General features: G+C 31.7%; 3 protein-coding genes across 9 annotated transcripts; 1 reads left to right on the top strand and 2 right to left on the bottom strand.

The window, feature by feature from the left end:
• Nucleotides 1-884: 884 nt before the first annotated feature.
• LOC110996629 (leukocyte surface antigen CD53) lies at nt 885-3,983 on the bottom strand. Its single transcript, XM_022264389.2, has 5 exons — nt 3,830-3,983; nt 3,408-3,596; nt 3,067-3,237; nt 2,242-2,448; nt 885-1,390 (listed from the first exon to the last, which is right to left on the bottom strand). Exons 1-5 carry the CDS (start codon nt 3,917-3,919, stop codon nt 1,319-1,321), a joined length of 729 nt encoding a protein of 242 aa, XP_022120081.2. The 5' UTR covers nt 3,920-3,983; the 3' UTR covers nt 885-1,318.
• A 230-nt stretch (nt 3,984-4,213) lies between these two features.
• LOC110996630 (CD63 antigen) lies at nt 4,214-14,217 on the top strand. The gene is made up of 6 exons (XM_022264390.2): nt 4,214-4,342; nt 4,580-4,674; nt 5,706-5,897; nt 11,232-11,402; nt 12,759-12,983; nt 13,458-14,217. The coding sequence occupies exons 2-6, from the start codon at nt 4,609-4,611 to the stop codon at nt 13,521-13,523; spliced, it is 720 nt and encodes a 239-aa protein (XP_022120082.1). The 5' UTR covers nt 4,214-4,342; nt 4,580-4,608; the 3' UTR covers nt 13,524-14,217.
• Nucleotides 14,218-14,429: 212 nt separating this feature from the next.
• LOC110996631 (ubiquitin-conjugating enzyme E2-24 kDa) lies at nt 14,430-18,901 on the bottom strand. Of its 7 annotated transcripts, none has more exons than XM_022264393.2 (6): nt 18,749-18,901; nt 18,555-18,668; nt 18,288-18,467; nt 17,503-17,823; nt 16,457-16,604; nt 14,430-16,162 (listed from the first exon to the last, which is right to left on the bottom strand). In XM_022264393.2, exons 4-6 carry the CDS (start codon nt 17,818-17,820, stop codon nt 16,065-16,067), a joined length of 564 nt encoding a protein of 187 aa, XP_022120085.1. In that variant the 5' UTR covers nt 17,821-17,823; nt 18,288-18,467; nt 18,555-18,668; nt 18,749-18,901; the 3' UTR covers nt 14,430-16,064. The 7 variants fall into 7 exon arrangements, with proteins under 7 accessions (XP_022120085.1, XP_022120087.1, XP_022120089.1 ...); XM_022264395.2 differs by having other exon boundaries at nt 17,503-17,795; XM_022264397.2 differs by having other exon boundaries at nt 17,503-17,783.
• Nucleotides 18,902-19,249: the final 348 nt, after the last annotated feature.

The following is a 19,249-nucleotide window of genomic DNA, read 5'->3' as shown; positions in this document are numbered from 1 at the left end:
GACTTTTAAGACGAGTGAATATACATATTTTTTACTTGGGCGTTTCTATAAGAATATAAATTAATTACTGTTGCTTGTGAAGAATAAACTAATTAACAAAGATAAAAATGTCTTGTGATTTATAACAAGATAGAACATCCTATAATCTTCTTAAATTATGAGTTTGTTATTAGCGACAACAAGATCTAGTAGTACTATTACAGTAGTAGGATTGAGTTTCAGTTTCCGCACTTATAAGCACATTTGGTCCGTGATGATAAGTCGTTTCAGATTGATTCTACCACTCGCGGGTTTTTGCTACTTTGGACAGCTGAAATTTGCTTTTTTGTCTTCAGTGATTTTGGAGTTCTGTGGATCTTTGGCAAGGTTTACTTGCGAGAAAGGCAACCAAGGTAAGCAAGTAAGGGAAAGGGAAGGAGAAAGGAAAATTCTGTTTGTTCCAGAGCACTTTACTGTCTAGAATCACATCTAAATATTTTATATCATTCATGAGTTTTGTGTTGAAGGGTTTCAGAATAAGGGCCAAGCACTCATTGAATAGTGAACAAGATCAATTTAGTTTGTGGGATTAATAGACAGACCTATTCACAGCGGCACAATCCGTGCCATGACATCTTACATCGTGCTAACGAGTTGTTTTCGAACGATGAATGTATATTCAAGATCTCGATATCGGCTATTGTCTCTGGTTGTCGCCAGTAGGTTGCAGCCAGTCAGCGGTTAAAATGGTCGATAGTCTTCTCTTTAGAGTGGAGGATACTTTATATTCCTTTCTATTGTGTAGAAAGGAATATAAAGTATCCTACTACCGAAATATCACCCGGGTTGCGATGAAATAGGATTGACTTAAAATAAAAATGGGTGAAAAATTAAAATTATAATCATATTTTTGTAAAATCTTTATTAACTTTACTATACAGGTATTATAGACTGACGTATTTTAGATGTGACTAAACCTGACTATTATCTAAGATATACAATGACGTAAACATAGAGTAAGGTTACTCAGATAACATCTATGTATTTGATCTGTGATACTACAATCATAAAAGCACTCTTCAGTTTTCGTTTCATGTAATTCCAAGTTTGTGACATCAGTAATCGTTAACTAATTATTGCTAACATTAAACTCTTATGATGAATGTAATCTACATATTTGTGACAGGATTGGAGTGACGTCCGTTACGCGATTCAATTGCGAAAAACATAATTTAGTCTATGGTGTCTGGCATATGTAATTAAAGGTCTGTGGTCATTATTACAGTTTGAATTCGTCACCTATCTAAAGATTGTTGTCTTATATTGTATGGATTTAAATTTACGACTCCAACTCGACTTCTTCGTATTTGGATCTCCACGCTAGCCAGCCGGACATTGCTGTTAGCAAAGCCTGTAACACAAAAAAGTTCCTAACACAATTGCTATTATTTGCTAATGGCATTGATGTTCCATATGTATGGTTAGTATAAAGTAAATAAATACCCATTATGGGTGTAAGATTTCAGCTGCAGGTAACAAAATCTTATAACCTAAAACGCCTGAAAAGATCTTCATAAGTTATAGCTAACGGCCTTCTTGTTCACGTCAGCTTTCTAACGAAGAAGCGGTTATTTGTCATCGTATTAGGTCCCTTTAGGAGCTACGACGAACTTTGGGTTAAAGTTATTCTGTAGACTTAACTAATAGAATTATTTTTAAAACCGCCTTCGTGGCTGTGATATGGCGAAAGATTCGATTCTGAATAAAAATATGTGTCTTTTTTATACACTAATGTTAACCTTCAAGAGATAGTAAACCATTTCTGTCATAAACAACAAATTTATCTAGAAGAGTCATAAAATTAACGTTCATAGACAAAAAACAAAACAGGAAATGTTTCAAAAAAATTGACATACTTCAATGTCAAATTTCTGTGTACACAGAAATAGGGATTTCAGTGTCATACTACATAATATATACATTACATTTTTCATGCTTAACTATACACAAGTCTTAAGGGAAGAATGTCAGAACTTACTTGATTAATAGACTTTACTGTTGAAGACCTAGCACTAAGCTTCTGCTTATTCACGCCTTACGAACATTTATATAAGTCGTAAGCTATACATTATGAAAGTATAACTAAACGATTTCATCTTACATATATATATGTGTGCTGTACGAGTATATGGTTTTAAATATGTTCGATCTTATATTTTTATGCATGTTGGCTATAAGAGTAAGCTGTAAATAAATAAGCACCTGTATAGAAGTAAATACAGCAGCAAATGTGCCTATGACGTGCGCGTTTGTGCTGAACCAACCACCGAGGGCAGACGCGCAGCCCGTTGGGTAAGAGTTACTAAGAGTGCACTGAAACGGTGAGATGGTTCCGTAGTCGATGTGACAACAGCTGATTGGTATACGGTTGGACCAGTCGTGTCGACCAGACACACCGCAGCACTCAAACTGAAATTATTCAATGATAAAACCTTTAACCATATCCTTACCGAATAAAAAGCATGTATGCCAACAAGGTCAAAAGTCAAACTTAATTCATATATGCATAAATAATATGTAAAAGATTGTAATGACAAAGGTTGGACACCATAGACAAAAAGGTTACAAAATTGTGGTTTACATAAGTATATCGACGGATCGATCGAAATGGCGCCATTTTGTCGATGACAACCAGTTAAAAGTTTTTTCATAATACTCCGATTGTCACTATATATCTGTTACTTGGTTATAATAATAATAGCAAAGATTGTATTTTAAATAATGAAATTAATAGTAATGAAGGCCATATTTTATATTCAAAGATAGGTTCAAGTCATTTGGTATTTATATATCTAGCTTGTGGTTTCTTATTCATTCGAATTTGAACACTACGCATAATCTTATGTCGAATGACATTAACAATGGTTTAATACATAGACTTAGTATATACTAAGTCTATGGTTTAATACGTCGATGGTTTTTTACTTTTTCCGTCGCTTCTGAATTATTATGAGTACTAATAATTGCTATTGTACTACGTTACCCTAAGTCTTGCCAGATATACATTTGTAATTTATCAATACATACGCTCATTTGCAAATCGTCCCATAGCCTGGCAATATCCCTTCTAGCTTCATATAAATTCATACTTTCCACCATTGGTGTTCTTATTGCTGTCGCTGAACTATTGCGAAGGTCAAATGCGATTATTGTTATCGTCATCTCAAAAACAAATATTACTACCATGAGAGCTGCGTACTGAAAATGATAAAAAGCATAAATAAAGCAAAACACATTTTGATAAAAGGCGCTAATTTTGTCTCCGTAAAAACGGATGAAGTTCGTCATACTATCAATGACTTAATTTCTCAAAATACTTATTTTATATTATACTATTTATAAAATATTTTATAATAATAATGACTTACACCAGCAACGACGTAAAATTTTTCGGAAAAAGCTCCATAGTAGCCCAAAACGGCAATGGCTAAAATCAGAACTCCTGTTGCTATTGTAAAGGCAGGTAAGTTAATAAATTTATTTGTAATTAGTTGATCGTAAACATTATGTTTTACCAAAAACGTTACTCCAAGTATAGGCAGTATAATACCCTTTATCTGAAAATAAATATATAGATATATATAAGCAATAGATATTATTTTATTCTTGGCCAATATTGTTGAATATTAGCCAAGAATAAAATTATAAAATAACGAATTCAAAAATTATAGTTTATCTGCCATAACATTTTTATCATTATAACTTTACGAGATATTAAAATGATATCTTAAGTAAGTCCAATTTTTGTTTTTTATATCCATAAAGTAAGAAGTAATAGGAAAACCCTTACCAAAAATATAGAATTAACGGCGGCCAGAGAATATCTCACTGATTTAAACAATTTTGGTGTACTACCAATATTAATGTTCATAACTCTCATCTTAAGGGTTCAACGCCACAGTTTATCGTACTAGATACTAAAAAACTGAGATGAAACTTTATTATCAATCATAAAAAGAACCAATATCTTTCTTATCTTGACATGTTCATCTAATCTTGGTCAATATATTTTAAGACCAAAATAAACTGATTGAAAAGGTATTATTTTAGATGTATTTTTAAATTTCTTTTTTATAATAAAAACAAAAAATAAAATAGGAATGTTAGAAACTTAACGTTACTTTCATACAAGCGCGTAATTCATAATTAAAATATAAACAGTAGATGGCAACATTGGTCAAAAACCTACGATAAATCTTGCAAATTGTAAGGAGGAATCTTTTTTCAGTAACTGGCAACTCAGTTAATCGTTGTGTTTGTTTGACGCTGGACTGTTGTTGCTCTGCAAAACAATAATAATTTGGTAAGCCATTAAAACATTAATATATATTAAGAATTATACGTATTTCTCGTTACCCAAGAAAATAATTACCTAATTCAATAATCAAATTCAACAATAAATTATTTAAACCTGTTTATTAAAAGTTGTGAAATGTCCGCCTACCGTGAGTCAACAACGCAAATCGATGTTATTGTGGTAAAATGTGCTTTGAATGTGTAATCTACCATCAGGTGTTATAAATAATTTTCTTTGTTCCAGATTCAGATTATATTTATAACAAGTGCAAAATGGCTATCGGAGCTGGGATGTCGTGTGTAAAATACCTACTATTTTCTTTCAACCTGTTATTTGCGGTAAGTAAAACGCAATTTCTTCCTCGAAGACTTACATAGATTCCGAAATCCTGCAATGAATATAAATTAAAATTACCATAATGCGTATTAAAATAGTGAAATTTACTTATTTGTTAACCTGAGTCTGAAATATACCCTACCCTCTATGCTTGATAATTATTTATTGCACAACTTTTTGTGCCTCATTTTTATAGTTTCTACTATTTTTGATATTAAGAACCAATCAACATTGGTTCAAAATCATATGGTTTTTGGGTAGTGATTTTGCAAGTATATATGTAGTAATTTGCTCACAACATTAGGTACATATATATCCTTTCACTAGAGTAAGCTACTTTTTTATGAGTTTCTTAAAGGTCAAGGCAAAATTTAAATTATAAACTGGTTCTTATGACAGTACTTAACAAAAATATATGTCACTTTTTTACCATTTTGACTTGATATTAATTTTAATTCATTTTAGTACATGATAAAGATAAATTTTAAATAGAGCTTAGTTTCCATATATAAAAAAACTGTTAATTAAATTTAGATATCAGGATGCAGTATTTTACAGAAAATGCATTTCCAATCTTGATTAAATTAATTAGACTATCAGGTGACACACATTATAATAGTTCATAGTATGTGACCTGACCTCCTTTATAAAGCTGTGGTGGATTGTGAACATGATATAGTAATCCTGCTTGCATGTCCATTTTATTAAGTGCTAACTATGACACTTAAGATTCCAACTAATCGCATAATAAGGAATTTATGAAGTATTTTAAAAGTACTTAATAGAAATATTTTAAAGGCATGCTTCATTTTAAATGAAAATTATGTATTATGCAATTCTAGGAAAATAACATTTTACATAGATCAAAAAACATTAATATATATTAATAGCCATACAATCTCAATTTTGTTCATATTTATGTTACTTCTGTGTTTAAATTAAAAATTATTGTATTCCAAAATAAATAAATTAAGACAACCTTTACTGGACATTACAGAATAATTTTGCATCATCTGAATACATGTCTTTACAGATAACAGGTATGATAATCCTAATAGTTGGTGCCAAGGCAGAGATCAATGCTTATCCATATGTCAACCTGACAGATGAGACTTTCTATACTTCAGCTCCGGTTATGCTCATAATTGTTGGGCTCATTGTCTTCGTTGTTGCCTTCTTTGGTTGCTGCGGAGCTGTCAAGGAGAACCATTGTATGATTGTCACGGTAAGTTCATTTATGCATAATATTTAATGTGAATTGTTTATTAGTCATATAGATAATGTGTTAAAAGGTTTAAAAATAATATTTTTGCATACAAAATGGAAATTTTGTCTTTAATATTTTTAGTTTCCTTCAAATTAAATCACAAAATGATTCAGTAGTGTAATTGGTTTATTTTCCATGATATTTATACTAAGCTTGTATCATAGTAACTCTTTACTATTTTTTATTTCAAACATTTAAGTGAATGACCTTAACCCTCTAATTAATTATGATAACTATATTATGCTAATTTATTTAATTATAGCAAGTTTAAGCAGACGTTAAAAGTTATGAATCATTTTTATTTATCATCTTATATTATGTTATCTGTTGTTATTGAACCATCAATTGACATTGGAAGATGTTTTCATAATAATAAGTCATAAATATCTGTTGGGCAGGTCATGCAATTATTTATTTTATTCTGTGGAAATGGTTTAAATATTTGCACTGACTAATACAATAAATAGCGTATGACTATATAAACTGATGTTCCGCTTTATAAATTTTAATTAACTTCATTATTGTTTTTACCCATCCTAACCTTGTGACAATTGTTGCTTTATCTAAACGAAGGCATTTCGTATTCAATGAAAATGCTTTGTGTTAAAAATAGTTTTTTAACAAAATTTAGACCAAGGCATGATATAACGAACACATAGACGTTCATATAAAAATATAAAAACGGTACCGTCACTTTAATGGCAAGCGAAATTAAATTGCTTTTAACGCTTCTACGACCCCAGGTGGCGTATATATACACATAGTATATGCTCGAGCAAGCTGCAGTTGTCAAAAGTCAATAGTCATGCCGCGTGTATAATAATTTTAATACATTTTTTTCTCTTGGTAATAAAACAATACAAATAAGACTTTGTTATTTAATAGTTTAAATGTATTCGGAGACTTCAAAGTTAGAATTGAAACTGTTTAATTAAAATTGTTTCGAAAGCTTTTCAACTCAACGTATCGTTCTACGCCCTTTAGTCCGGGAATAACTTGGTATTGTAGTGATAATGTGTCAGTACCAACCTGGACGCGAGCACTCCATTTCACTGTTTTTATTATAACAAAGAATTAATTTACGTATATACAGATCAAAATCAAAATTCGTTTATTCAGTTTAGATGCGTCTTAGGGTATGCTTATGAATGTCAAAAACGTTTACAAAATTCGCGAAAGACCAAAACTACGCCATCCGTTCGCAAAACCACCAGGAGGCCTTGTTCTGTGAAGAACGGGCAAGAAACTCAGCAAGTTTTACCCTCTCTCTAAGATGAAAGGTTTCTATAGGGATAGACCTATGTTTTGTGTTAAAATTAACAAAAAATGTACCATTACGCGACTGTAATAATTTAAAAATGGCTACGTACCAATTCGCCAGTATATCTACAGCAGTTGGTAATTTGGGTTATTGTGGAAATCCGTAAAATTATAAACTTACGTTGTCAAAAAAAAACAAAAATAATAATAATAAATAATGTAAATAATGGTACGTGGTTTAATTAGTAAACTTGTAAAATGGTTCCTTTATTGTTGCAATTTAAACAAGTAAAATAAGCTGGATGAAATCCTTATGGATTTACACAGCAGTAAATAAACCGTTAAACTTGTTTTAATTTAATAAAATAAGTGAAAAGCGCAGTGTCGATAACCTTTGACATATAACCTACGCATATAACAAAATTCTCTGTGTTCGTGACATATAAGAAACTGACGTCAACATCTGCTATAGCGTCACGATTTTCATCAATACTGTTTATTGAACGAGACAGGTTTCAGTGGGTGGTTAATTGGATTGTCTACTCCATTGCTTTTTAGAAAATATAGTCTCTTAGTTAGCGTCTTAGCCATTATCACCATTACTTAATGGATAGAAGGAAAAAAGCTTATTTTACGTTTTAAGACCTTTTATCTGCAACAACAGAGATAAAATTTTACAAGTTTGGTATTAAATCGTTTTTTTTAAATTCTTGATTTCCAGGGAGGAAATTTGGGAACATATGCTAATAGCAGCAATTTTTTTTTACTAAATTACGGGTACGAAGAAATCAAAATTTGTCACTTTATTTATGAACACACACTTTTTCAAATTATTGCAGTTGCGTAGTGATTTTTTTTAATTTCAAGACCATAAAGCCTACTATATACCGTCTCGAAGGACCAAATGATCGGTCTCTTATGGTTCAATTGACACAAGAAAGAAATATCGCGATAAAATTGTTTCAACAATACAAATTTCGTCTCTGACTTCGTGTAACACCTAAAAATGTATGTGTACAACACGTAAGAAGTGAAACTTCTTTATGACGTTTTTTCGAATTATTACTATTTTTCGAAAAATTATCTACTATGTATGCCACTTTACACAAAGTGGCTAAATTAAATTAAATTAGATAAAGTTTAACAAAAGGCTTTTATTATCATAGACATGAATATTGAATACAAATAATGCAATTATTTTACTTAACCTTATTAATACTAAGATTATTATAGAATTTCATTAATTGCAATAGAATTATTACAATCATTGTTATCGTTGTTACATATTTTTGTTATTAATGGCTTCGAAACGGAAAAATGTGACGGTAAATTTTTTCCAACGCCGATAAAGGAGTTTCACTTCAAAAACTATATTTAAGTCTTCACACAAACCACAGATTCTGTTCATTGTTTCTTAAATTCTTATAACGTTAAGCAATGTCGTCAGTTTTGACTCGTACAAATCTAGTTATGAAGTAGTCAATTGCCTCACAAGCCACTCTGAACTCTGACACGGGTCTCCTTAACTAGTACTTCCTCTATTAATCGCTCTTAATGTCCGACGTTTGATCCTAATTAAATTGTCCTCAAAAAGTTTTTACATTTTTCGAATGTTTCATAAACCTATGAGCGATGTTTCATCCCGCTATTGTGTTTCCCTTGCCCAAGTCTGCGTTCTTGCTATTGTTAAGTCTATTTCATTTCGCGACACATGCGTAACAGTTTTGTTATGACTCAATTTGTTAGTCTGCACTTTTTTTCAGTATAGGATTTGTTTTATCTATGACATACTTTATTATTTTTTTCTCGTGTGTTCTTGGAGAATAACTTTTCGTGCAGTATTATTGAATTTTTGAATTTAATTTAGCAAAAAGGAACTATGGAAGTGTCCTTAAATTGTTTAACAGATATATCTTGTTTTAAAATTACAGTATGAGTAACACAACTGTAATAAAAAGAAACAATAATAGGCACGAAAATGTAAACAGCAATTAAGAAACAAAAGGGCTAGGCTTCAAAGCAGTTGAAAAACGAAAACATACCAATTTGTGAAAACCTAGAACAGTGTTACAAAAATTACGCATTCTAGGTATGGCGGCTCGATTTTAGTATGTGTAGTATAGTACATAGTGTATTGCATTGCACACTACCTCAGGTGTCCCAACCCCCAATACAACACAATTATTTTACCCATGTGTGCTATAGGTACGGATAAGAGTACAAATATGCCCAAAGTGACTAAGCATCATATTGCGTTGTATGTGCGAGTGCGAGAATCACGTGTTGAGTGCAAGATATTGTATTGTACTACAGTAAACACTTGTCTTGATAGAATTCTAATGCACCCCAAAGTTTCCCCAACAGTGGAAATACATTTCGCTCAATAAAATAAAGAAAAGTGTTCCAATACGATCTCTTGTCCTATCCCCTTCACAGTCGCTTCAGAGCACTTTCATGTCGCGATAGATGACCAATAATTCCAAACTACATTCACGATAAAGAGAATTTAAAAAAAGAGTCATTGTGTAACATTCAAGATTGTCGATAACCAGGCCAGTCGTATGTTATATCAGTTACATTGGCATGAAGCCTTTTCGCAGTACTCGCGTTACCCTCTAGTGTTTCTGCGCATTTTATTTGTAATGCTGATGACATATTTACATATAAGGAAAACATTCTGTAAGCCCCACTGCTGTCCAAGTATTGTTCTTTCGCTTTTTTGAATTTTTTATATAATTAAAATTATATAAGCTCATCTGCTGTTAAGTAACGCCCATTGATAGACGGCTCGCAAGTGTGTTGCCGGCCATCTAGGAATTTGTACGCTCTTGAAGGGCCCTACGTCAAATTTGTTTGTTCGCTTTATATATCCTATGACTAGTATATCTATTTTTGTAAAAGGTATGTCACTTAGATTTTTATATATAATGTATATAACACTAGCATATTAATAAGCTAATACGCGCGTATTTGGGGATTTGGAGAAATTATCCAACGTATTTTTAAAAAAGGGTGCACTAATTACACTTTCCGGCCTATTCCCGTCGGCCACTACTCGGTGAAAGTTCTTTAGGCAATTTTGTGTTATTTTGATTGGTCTTCAGTTTTAAAGAATAACCCTTCATGTGTTATTCTTAAAATCAAATCACTTAAAATAAAGAGTTTCTCAATTTCTGGAACATTATAGTGGCCAGTGATTTCCAAGGCGTTAATATGTAGATGAAAAAAGGCTTATTATTATTTATTGTGTAGATAGCGAACAGAATTATCTTTCAAAGTGTTTTAAATGATTCACGTGTGACGAAGCTGTCTATGCATGAAAACCCGCGGTTACTTACCTCGTTACTTAATTTCCTGTTTAAATTGCGTCATATACTTGTTCTTTATTTGCGTAATGTTCTAGGTTTAAGAAATTTAGGAATTCAATTCTCTTATATGCCTTTCTTTAAAAAAATTAAGTCTTGATTAGGCCGTTGAAACTTCTGCTATAGCTTCCTAATGTCTTATTGACAAAGTAACATATAAAATAGATAATGTGGTACCCTGGCTTAGAGGTTGACGCACATGGCATATTAGCGTGTTCAAAAGTCTTCTTGGTATTAATACCTGCCAGTTTCATCATCGGATGTCGCTAAGTTAGCCAGGACTACAACAGGTCGCTAACCTAACCTAACCTACAATGGACGGATGGATAATCAAGAAAAGAGCGTACCAATTCTTAAAAGTCCGGCAACGCACTCGCGAGCCCTCTGGCATTGAGAGTGTCCATGGGCTGATGTATCACTTAACATCAGGTGAGCCTCCTGCCCGTTTGCCTCCTGTTCTAAAAAAAAAACAATGGGCCTATTGAGCGTCTAAGTGCGGAAACAGAGTCCACAAACATACATACATACCCCCCCTCCCAGTGATACCTAAAAATCGCTTCTGCGCAGGCAGAGATAATTGTTCAATATGTTTGCCGGTTTCTGTAACTGCCTCGTTCTGTTTTGGGAATTACAAATACAATTACCCATTATTTAATTTTTTTTTCAGTTTTCCGTCTTCCTCTTAATGATCTTCATAGCTGAGTTGGCTGTTGGTACCGCTGCATACCTGAAGCATCAGGACTTGGAGACGTCGATCGTGAAGTCGCTGAATGAGTCTCTGAAGCAGTACCCGACCAACCCAGATATAAAAAAGAACTTTGACATCATACAGACAGACGTGAGTATATTTTTAAAATTAAACGGATATCAAATACCTGACACCATTATTTAACTATGATATTATATGTATGTCCAGAAATGTATGGATACATAACCACGGAACTGATTTTAATGATTCTTTATATCTTAAGAATCTTGATCAAACTCTTACCAGTAGTTTCGGAGGACTTGTATGATTGTCAACATATAATATATCATAACAATACTACAAACTTAAAGAAATTGTCAAACATATGTGCAGTTTCAACGTCCTAATTATTTTCACCAAAACATGTATATAAAGGAAGTTAGAACAAAATGATGTTTACTGATTGTTTGATAATACCGATGAGTGTTATCATAACAGCCTTTTCCATTTCCTTATTAAATCACAGGAAAGATTTCCGCGACAAATATGAACATATAAAAATATATATTTTAAAATGGAAGACCGAATTTGACAAATAGTTCGCAAATTAAAATCGGGCGAGATCTGGCACTAATCTGTCCGCCACACTTTTTATTAGAAATATTTTTATATGCAAATGTAACTGAACGATTTGTCAGAATAAAAAAGGAACCATAACCCATAATTGTTTTTTCTAAGTTCAAATAGATTATAAAGTGCTACACGCAGAAGTTAACTAGACACCTCGCTTTAATGACGTCATAGTGATGTACTAACTGCATAAAAAGTTCAAGTAATCTTTAAGCGTATACCTATTTAGCTATGATGATGAGATTATAGTTGGTATCTATTGATTATTTATAATATCAACCTTTGTCAATAAGGGGGTTTAATGTAAGGTATATTTTTTGGTAACAGTTCTGTATCCATATGTCAATAAAACAAATATATTTTTTGTTTATTTCTTAATAAAATGATAAAGTACTATTTAATTTACTGATCGTTTTGTCGCGCGAAGCACATTCCACGTAGGTGCCAAGTTGATATGTTCGTGAAATAAAATGAAAAATGTACTAACGGAAAACTATTGAAACAATTTCTTTAAATGGCAACAATTTAAATGTTATTATTAATAATTGTCCGTCAAAGTGTGGTGTCGATTCGAATGTGCGCGGTGTAATTCTTGTATATTGTGAGTTCTAGGTGCGTTAAAATGCCGAAAATTATTACAAGTTGAAAATAGTTATCTACAATATAACGAAGTAGTAATCAGAATCAATATACTGAAAGAAAGTCTTAAAAAAAACACTTTATGATTATACTCAGTGTTGCTATAATGACAGTTATTTTAGCTCCCACAGATTAAGTCATATTTCTATTGCGTGCATACTTGGAAGGGAAGTATGTAGGTATTCATGTTCTTCATTGTAATGTTTGTTAATGTACTGAATGAATAAATTATTTCAGCTAAACTGCTGCGGAATCAACAGCCCTGACGATTGGGCGCTTAACGGTCTGCCAATCCCGGCGACTTGTTGCGCTGCACAGGAGTTGCTCGACGACAAACCAGTCGCCTGTACCAAAGACAGTCCCAATTTCCATACCCAGGGCTGTCTCAACAACATTCTTGTGCACTTGAAGGATATCGCTTTGGTACTTGGAGGTGTTGGTCTGGGTATCGCTTTCGTACAGGTAATTTTGTATATCTTTTTATTTTATGTATATAACAAAATTAGGATAGACACATTGAGACAACAATATAGCGGACCCGACAGAATTATTATTTTTCGTCCAAAAGCATACAAAAAAATATCATTCAAATTTGTCCAGCGGTTTAAGAGGAGTTAGATGACATACACACGAACAGTAAAATTTTACATATAAAGATGTGTGGACACGACATACGAAACAATGATACAACAATGAGTTCATAAAAAAAATATGAAAATATTATTTTTTATATATTATGGATATTTTATCATATATTTTAACAACACTTGAACGACTTAACGCCTGATATAATCTGAAAGGTGTGGCTGAGTTGATCAAACTTAGGGGAATATGATTTACCATGTTATAAGATTTAAAAAAATATTGTAATTAATGTCCTTATATAAAATAAAATGTGTGAAGCTTTTAATTGAATCTTTGTTGTTTTTTTTTCAGCTCCTTGGAGTAATATTCGCGTGCAGCCTCGCTCGTTCCATCCGCAACCAATACGAGACCGTTTAAATCCATACAAAATATGTTCTAGATGTTCCCCATAATTGTAGTGTAAGCATAACATTTTGTGATAAGTAATTCATTCCGTAGATATTGTTTATTTTTTTATAATTTATTTCAATTTGAAAATCTTTTTTTCTGAAAAAGATCTGTTATTGTCGAATACAATTTTATTTTTATTTTTGGCGTTAAATGCACAATACTGATTAAATTGTGCTCAGTCAAGACTGATTTTTCGAATAGATGACGAATGCCAAATTTTGTCTCTTGTCTATGGATTTATGCCGATTTAAATGACTATAAAAAACTGTGGATCAGTTTTCTACGTATTTGATATTCAAGCTTAATTTTCCACTAAGACATACAAAATGGCGGCGTTACTTTAGCTGCGTAAAAAACCAGCTCTTTACACTATTACACTTAGTAAATATATAATAAATTATAAAAATCGACATAAATCTCGACTTTAATGTTTATAATCTCATAATATATAGAATTTTTAAAACTTTTCTAATTGTTGCTATGTTTAACATGACATTATCATGACTAGACAAAATGGCAGCCTTTTCTTAGATTGGTGCACTATTTTAGAGTTTTATGACGATGCAAGTGTATTTGAATGTTTAAAACCGAGATTAGCATCGCGTAAAATGTATTGGTGTTTAATATTTCCTATATTTAATAAACTTCATATTATAAATTATGATACGGGTTTTATTACATTCTTCTATATTATAAATTCCTAAAAAAATCGACATCGTTTACTATATAGTTTTTGATGGTATGAGTTACCATTAATAATGTTTCTCTGATATTTGAACCAAGAACCCCTGATCGAACAAAAGTATATTGTTTTCAAAATAATTTGCATATAAATATAGTAATATAACTACAGGACCATTAATAAAACATCACTTAAGTGTTCTAGTTACACACATTTTATTTTCCTATTTTATACCATGATATAAATTTTAACAAAAGATGATTATAAGTTTATGAACATCGAGTTTCAAGGAACATCAGTCGCGTCGATAGCTGTTTTGCAAGCAACACATTACGTCACAGTAAAAATAAAATCACATTGACAACAGTCCAGTCAAACACGGTAAAGCGCCATTTGCTCATCCGACCGGGTGAGGCCAGACGCGCGGCGTTTGTCACCTCGTATGTCGCCATTTTGATACTCACAGCACCAGTTTCTACCTTCGATGACCAAACACAGTATCACGTTCGCGACACACTAACACTAGGTTACTATTTAAACTAGGGTTAAGACATTATACATTACCTAAACAATAAAATAACTTACGTCTACAACTGTTTACATTCTAAACGGAATATTCAAAGTGATCAAGCGTGCGCGAATTTGGCACAAACAGACAATCCTGATATGTTTATTTTGACAACAATTTGTTTTATACAAAAATAAAAATTAACTCAAAGGTTAATATAAATAAATGTGATTCAAGAATGTTTGATGCAAAAATAATTGAACTATTTTCAGATTTGAAAAAATGTTTTCTACAAAAAATCTTATGTTTATATCATTACCTAATGAGTGATCCAGGTATAGACTAGACTTTGAGCCAAATTTAAAAAGACTGGACAGAATTACTCTAGGAAAGGTAAGAACAAATAGTGCTTTCACTTGGCAATACAGTAGATTTATTGTACTTTAAGTCTACCCAAAAGATAAAGGCCTTAATAAATCAAATGAAGCTACATTAAATGCATTATTGCATTGAAATGTAAAATTTATCAAAAAATTTCTAATGTAAGTCAGCTGTCTTTATTATTTTTACATTCTTTGAAAGCACTGAAAATATTCATTTTATGGCTCATCCCCATTAAATTAAAATTGTGCATTCAAAGCATAAAAACTATATTTCGGAAGCTGAATTCTTGGACATTGACTTTTAAAACTACCATTTATAATCACATACATATAATACTAATCACAAGAAATTAAACCCTTAATGTTATATAGGATAAAATACAATTAGTCACAATTATGAGCTTCAGTATGATTTTACAGTAAATTTTTTTTGCTACTTATGTACCTACCTTGAATAGTATGATAGCGTTACTCCCAAAACTTTTAGTAGAAGAAACAGAAATGTCTTTTGACCCAAATTTGTACGAGACTAATAATTGTTCCACTAACAATTGTCAAAATTTGAAACACTTACACCATACCTTCTTTTGTAATCAGTTTCATGGAAATAGCTTCAACATCAGGATTGTCGAACCAAGAGGTTGAGATCATCACTATTGCGGCAAAAATTAATTTAAACACAAACAGTTAATCACTTATGTTATACAAATGGACATTTCCCAAGCATTTTTACATCAATTGCAACTAAATAAGCCAAATTATTGTCTCGACACATGTGTTCAACATAAAACATGTAAAAAAATTAAATTATGACACAATTGATAATAATGAGAACAAATCTATCGAGACACTAATGTTTGCATTGGGGATGGACTGAAAATATTGAGTATGACATTGTTCAGTTGAATTAGCTTTTTGTAGAGGGGGCAGAGGAATCATGTTGCATAACGTTTGGTCCAGAGGCGGGCAATGCGATCATGTTCCTCTCTATTCTGCAGATATTGTGTAGCGATGCTGCCTACCAGTGGGTCCGCTAAAAATATATGTCATTAAAAAATCTTATACATTGTAAAGTATAAGTCGCGATAGTGAAGAGATGCACATTGTCTGGTGTGATTTAAAATAGAATCCTTTTACTTATTCAAGGAAACAATGTTTAATAAATATTAGTCAATTTATCAGTTGACCCCTGAGAATATAATATAGAACCTTACAATAAATAGCTGTATTCTGGCACATGTAACTAAATATTGTTTTTTACATTCTGTATACAAATTTGTTTAAATTAAGTAGTTTTACAGTAAATAATAAATTGAAAAAAACTAACCTGGATTACAATCAGTGAGTAATGAACAAATGGAGAGCAGTACTTTAGATATGGTGAGGGCTGGAGACCAATTGTCTTTCAGGATATCCAGACATATCACACCCTGGCTGTTTATATTACAGTGGTATATCCTTGTTCGGAATGTCACCTATAAGCAGATACATTTTTTATAAGACTGGAGGCAAACAAATGTGCAGGTCACTTTGATTGACCACCACCCATGGACACCTGCAACACCAGAAGGCTAGCAAGTGTGTTTTGTTAAAAAATTCAGTCAAACATTTAATTTAAATACATAAGAAAATATTTACTAACAGGATACACACACACACACACACACGGTCACATGAAGTAATATACTCATTACCAATCTTTTAAATTAATAAAGCTGAATATAAAAAAAAATAAATCAATAATAAATACTGTTTGAAAAATATCAAATTTTAATGACACAAGTTAAAAGAAGGTGCCAAAAACATGTAATTATCTTAAGATGTGTACTAATTAAAACTTAAAATAAATACATAGCAAGTAATTTTTTTTAATTACTTGCTTTATTAATACTATTATCATACAATTTAAAACCTGGTGTAGAACACAAACAGGTTAAATGCACAGGGTGTTAAAGGACAGAATAAATCAGCTAACTTCAAATAAACAGCTGCCATAGGCCATTAACCTCTGTTCTATTGATTTTGCCATGTGACTTCAGTTCAGACTGCAAAATCTTTAGAAAGGATATTATAATAATCTATATGATAGATCTATATAATATAATATATTATTATTTTAATCTTTATATTCTTTTACCAATGAAAAAGAAAATTTTGATTATTTAAAAATTGTTATTAATTTTATTAAATGTCTGAACTTTTTATGATGAAAAATTATAATTTTACTATCACAGATGAAATATTAAATAACCATCATCAAGTGGCATATATATGCACAATGCATTAGCAATAAAGATACAGCTTTATGGCTGTATTTTAAGTGCTAGGTATGAACAACAACATATTACTAAGATTGAGATATAAAAATTGTACCTTAGGTGGTTTGAAGGGATATTCCGGTGAGAAATGAATATCCAGGAAGAACACTCCACCCTCATATACTGATCCAGGTGGTCCCAGGATAGTAGATACCCATTCATATAAGTTGTCACCTTTTGGCCCCGCACTGCAATTTGGCGGAGGATCTAATGTAATTTCAGCCAGTTCCTTTTGAATCCTTTTTGCTGATGTACCTAGTGCCTTGGACATCTTTGGGTTGGGTTTATTTTCCTTTGATTCTGGTTTCTCTGACACTGCACTTCCTCTGCCACGACCTGTACCACTTCCTGATGAACCAGATGCACCAGACATTATCTAAAAGCAACACTATTCTAAACCACACAGCTACATGTTAATAAGCTAAGCATATGAAAGGAAACAATGAAGATAATGATTGTTATGTAACAATTACAAATGTTGGTGATATTTGTGATGATTATTTTAAGATGACAATGATAATCAAACTATTGAGTGAAAGTAACTGCAATTAATACCAGTTTAGTTTCAATGATCACAGACATTTTACAATTAAAAGATTATCACGATTTATATTTAATGGAAGATATGATAAAAAGGAATGTCATAAACAAAATACAATTTTGTAAATCATAAAATCTAAAGAACAAAGACATGTATTATTTGCTAGTTGAGGCATGAAGATCTTAAATACTTGCAAATAATAGAAAAAAGGCTTTAAATCAAATTTTACATGGAAATCACTACTGCAAATATATGATAACAAAATACTAGTATGTAATGGAAAAAGTTGATTTAGATACCTTACGAATAACAGTCGGCCATCTTGTGGGCTGGCGTTATCCGATATTTTACTATATTTTTTTCGCACCAATGACCCAATTCAAATAAATGTATCCCAAAACAGGTTAAAGAGGATTAAATCCCGAATTATAAGTTCCCTTTCAATGTTAATGTATAAACTCCGTGTTAGTTGTTCCACACTGCAAAGCGTAAAGCAGCCTTTTACTTTCCCAGAGACTTAACAATTAGACAACCTCGTTTGAATAACAAAGTAAAGAGTGTTATACCTTTAACTGCTTCAAAGTTGCTTTAATTCCTTTTTTATGAAATATAATCGAAGCTTCAAAAGTTCACACTATTACCACATTTCGTCCATTTGTATTTTAATACACTCACAAACACTGGAACAGACATTAATTATTTTAATGAAAGAAAAACAGTTATCAAATTGTACATTAATTGAAATATTTTGTATACTCACAAATATTGCTAGCTATAAAATAAAAGCGTAGATTTATGTTTAAATCAAATCTACAAAGCTAAAATGTTTTCACAAATTCACGCACAACCACTATCCGACATGTTTATAAAAAACCGGTGGGTGAATCAATGTTACCATAATTTGTGAAATCGCTCCTTAGTCTTTGGTTATGACCATACCTTAGACCGTAAAAGAAAGTAGACAAGGGACTAGGGAGTTGCGTCAGTTTATTGTCTATTCTATCGTGGTTATTTGTATTTTATAGTGACTATTTTCTTGACAACCCTGCGTCAATCATCATAGCTTTCCTATGCATTAAGAATTTATGAGACGGTGGTTTAGCGCTTTCTTGATGGAATCAGTCTACTATTAAGTGACCTACAGTGAAGTCTGAGAAAGCAATATTTAGACATTGGTTCGTAGTTCTACTCTACTGTGTTTGTGATCACAAGCTGAGAAACTTTAAGGTAAGGGGATTTTTAAAATCTCAAATTAATTTTG

Source organism: Pieris rapae, chromosome 8 (genome assembly GCF_905147795.1).
Source record: "Pieris rapae chromosome 8, ilPieRapa1.1, whole genome shotgun sequence".
NCBI lineage: Eukaryota > Metazoa > Arthropoda > Insecta > Lepidoptera > Pieridae > Pieris > Pieris rapae.
The sequence above is the reverse complement of the archived record's forward strand: the minus strand, read 5'-3'. Positions and strand labels throughout refer to the sequence as shown.

Bases quoted from the DNA above. Each gene is read 5' to 3' on its own strand.
- LOC110996629 (XM_022264389.2), bottom strand. From the start codon at position 3,919: ATGAGAGTTATGAACATTAATATTGGTAGTACACCAAAATTGTTTAAA. The intron at 3,238-3,407 runs GTAAGTCATTAT...TATCATTTTCAG, and splicing joins AATTTTACGTCGTTGCTGGT to TACGCAGCTCTCATGGTAGT. The intron at 2,449-3,066 runs GTATGTATTGAT...GAATAATTTCAG, and splicing joins GGGACGATTTGCAAATGAGC to TTTGAGTGCTGCGGTGTGTC.
- LOC110996630 (XM_022264390.2), top strand. From the start codon at position 4,609: ATGGCTATCGGAGCTGGGATGTCGTGTGTAAAATACCTACTATTTTCT. The intron at 4,675-5,705 runs GTAAGTAAAACG...ATGTCTTTACAG, and splicing joins CTTTCAACCTGTTATTTGCG to ATAACAGGTATGATAATCCT. The intron at 11,403-12,758 runs GTGAGTATATTT...AAATTATTTCAG, and splicing joins TTGACATCATACAGACAGAC to CTAAACTGCTGCGGAATCAA.
- LOC110996631 (XM_022264392.2), bottom strand. From the start codon at position 18,029: ATGTCTGTGATCATTGAAACTAAACTG. The intron at 16,605-17,502 runs GTACAATTTTTA...ATCTGCTTATAG, and splicing joins ATCCCTTCAAACCACCTAAG to GTGACATTCCGAACAAGGAT. The intron at 16,163-16,456 runs GTTAGTTTTTTT...ATATATTTTTAG, and splicing joins ACTCACTGATTGTAATCCAG to CGGACCCACTGGTAGGCAGC.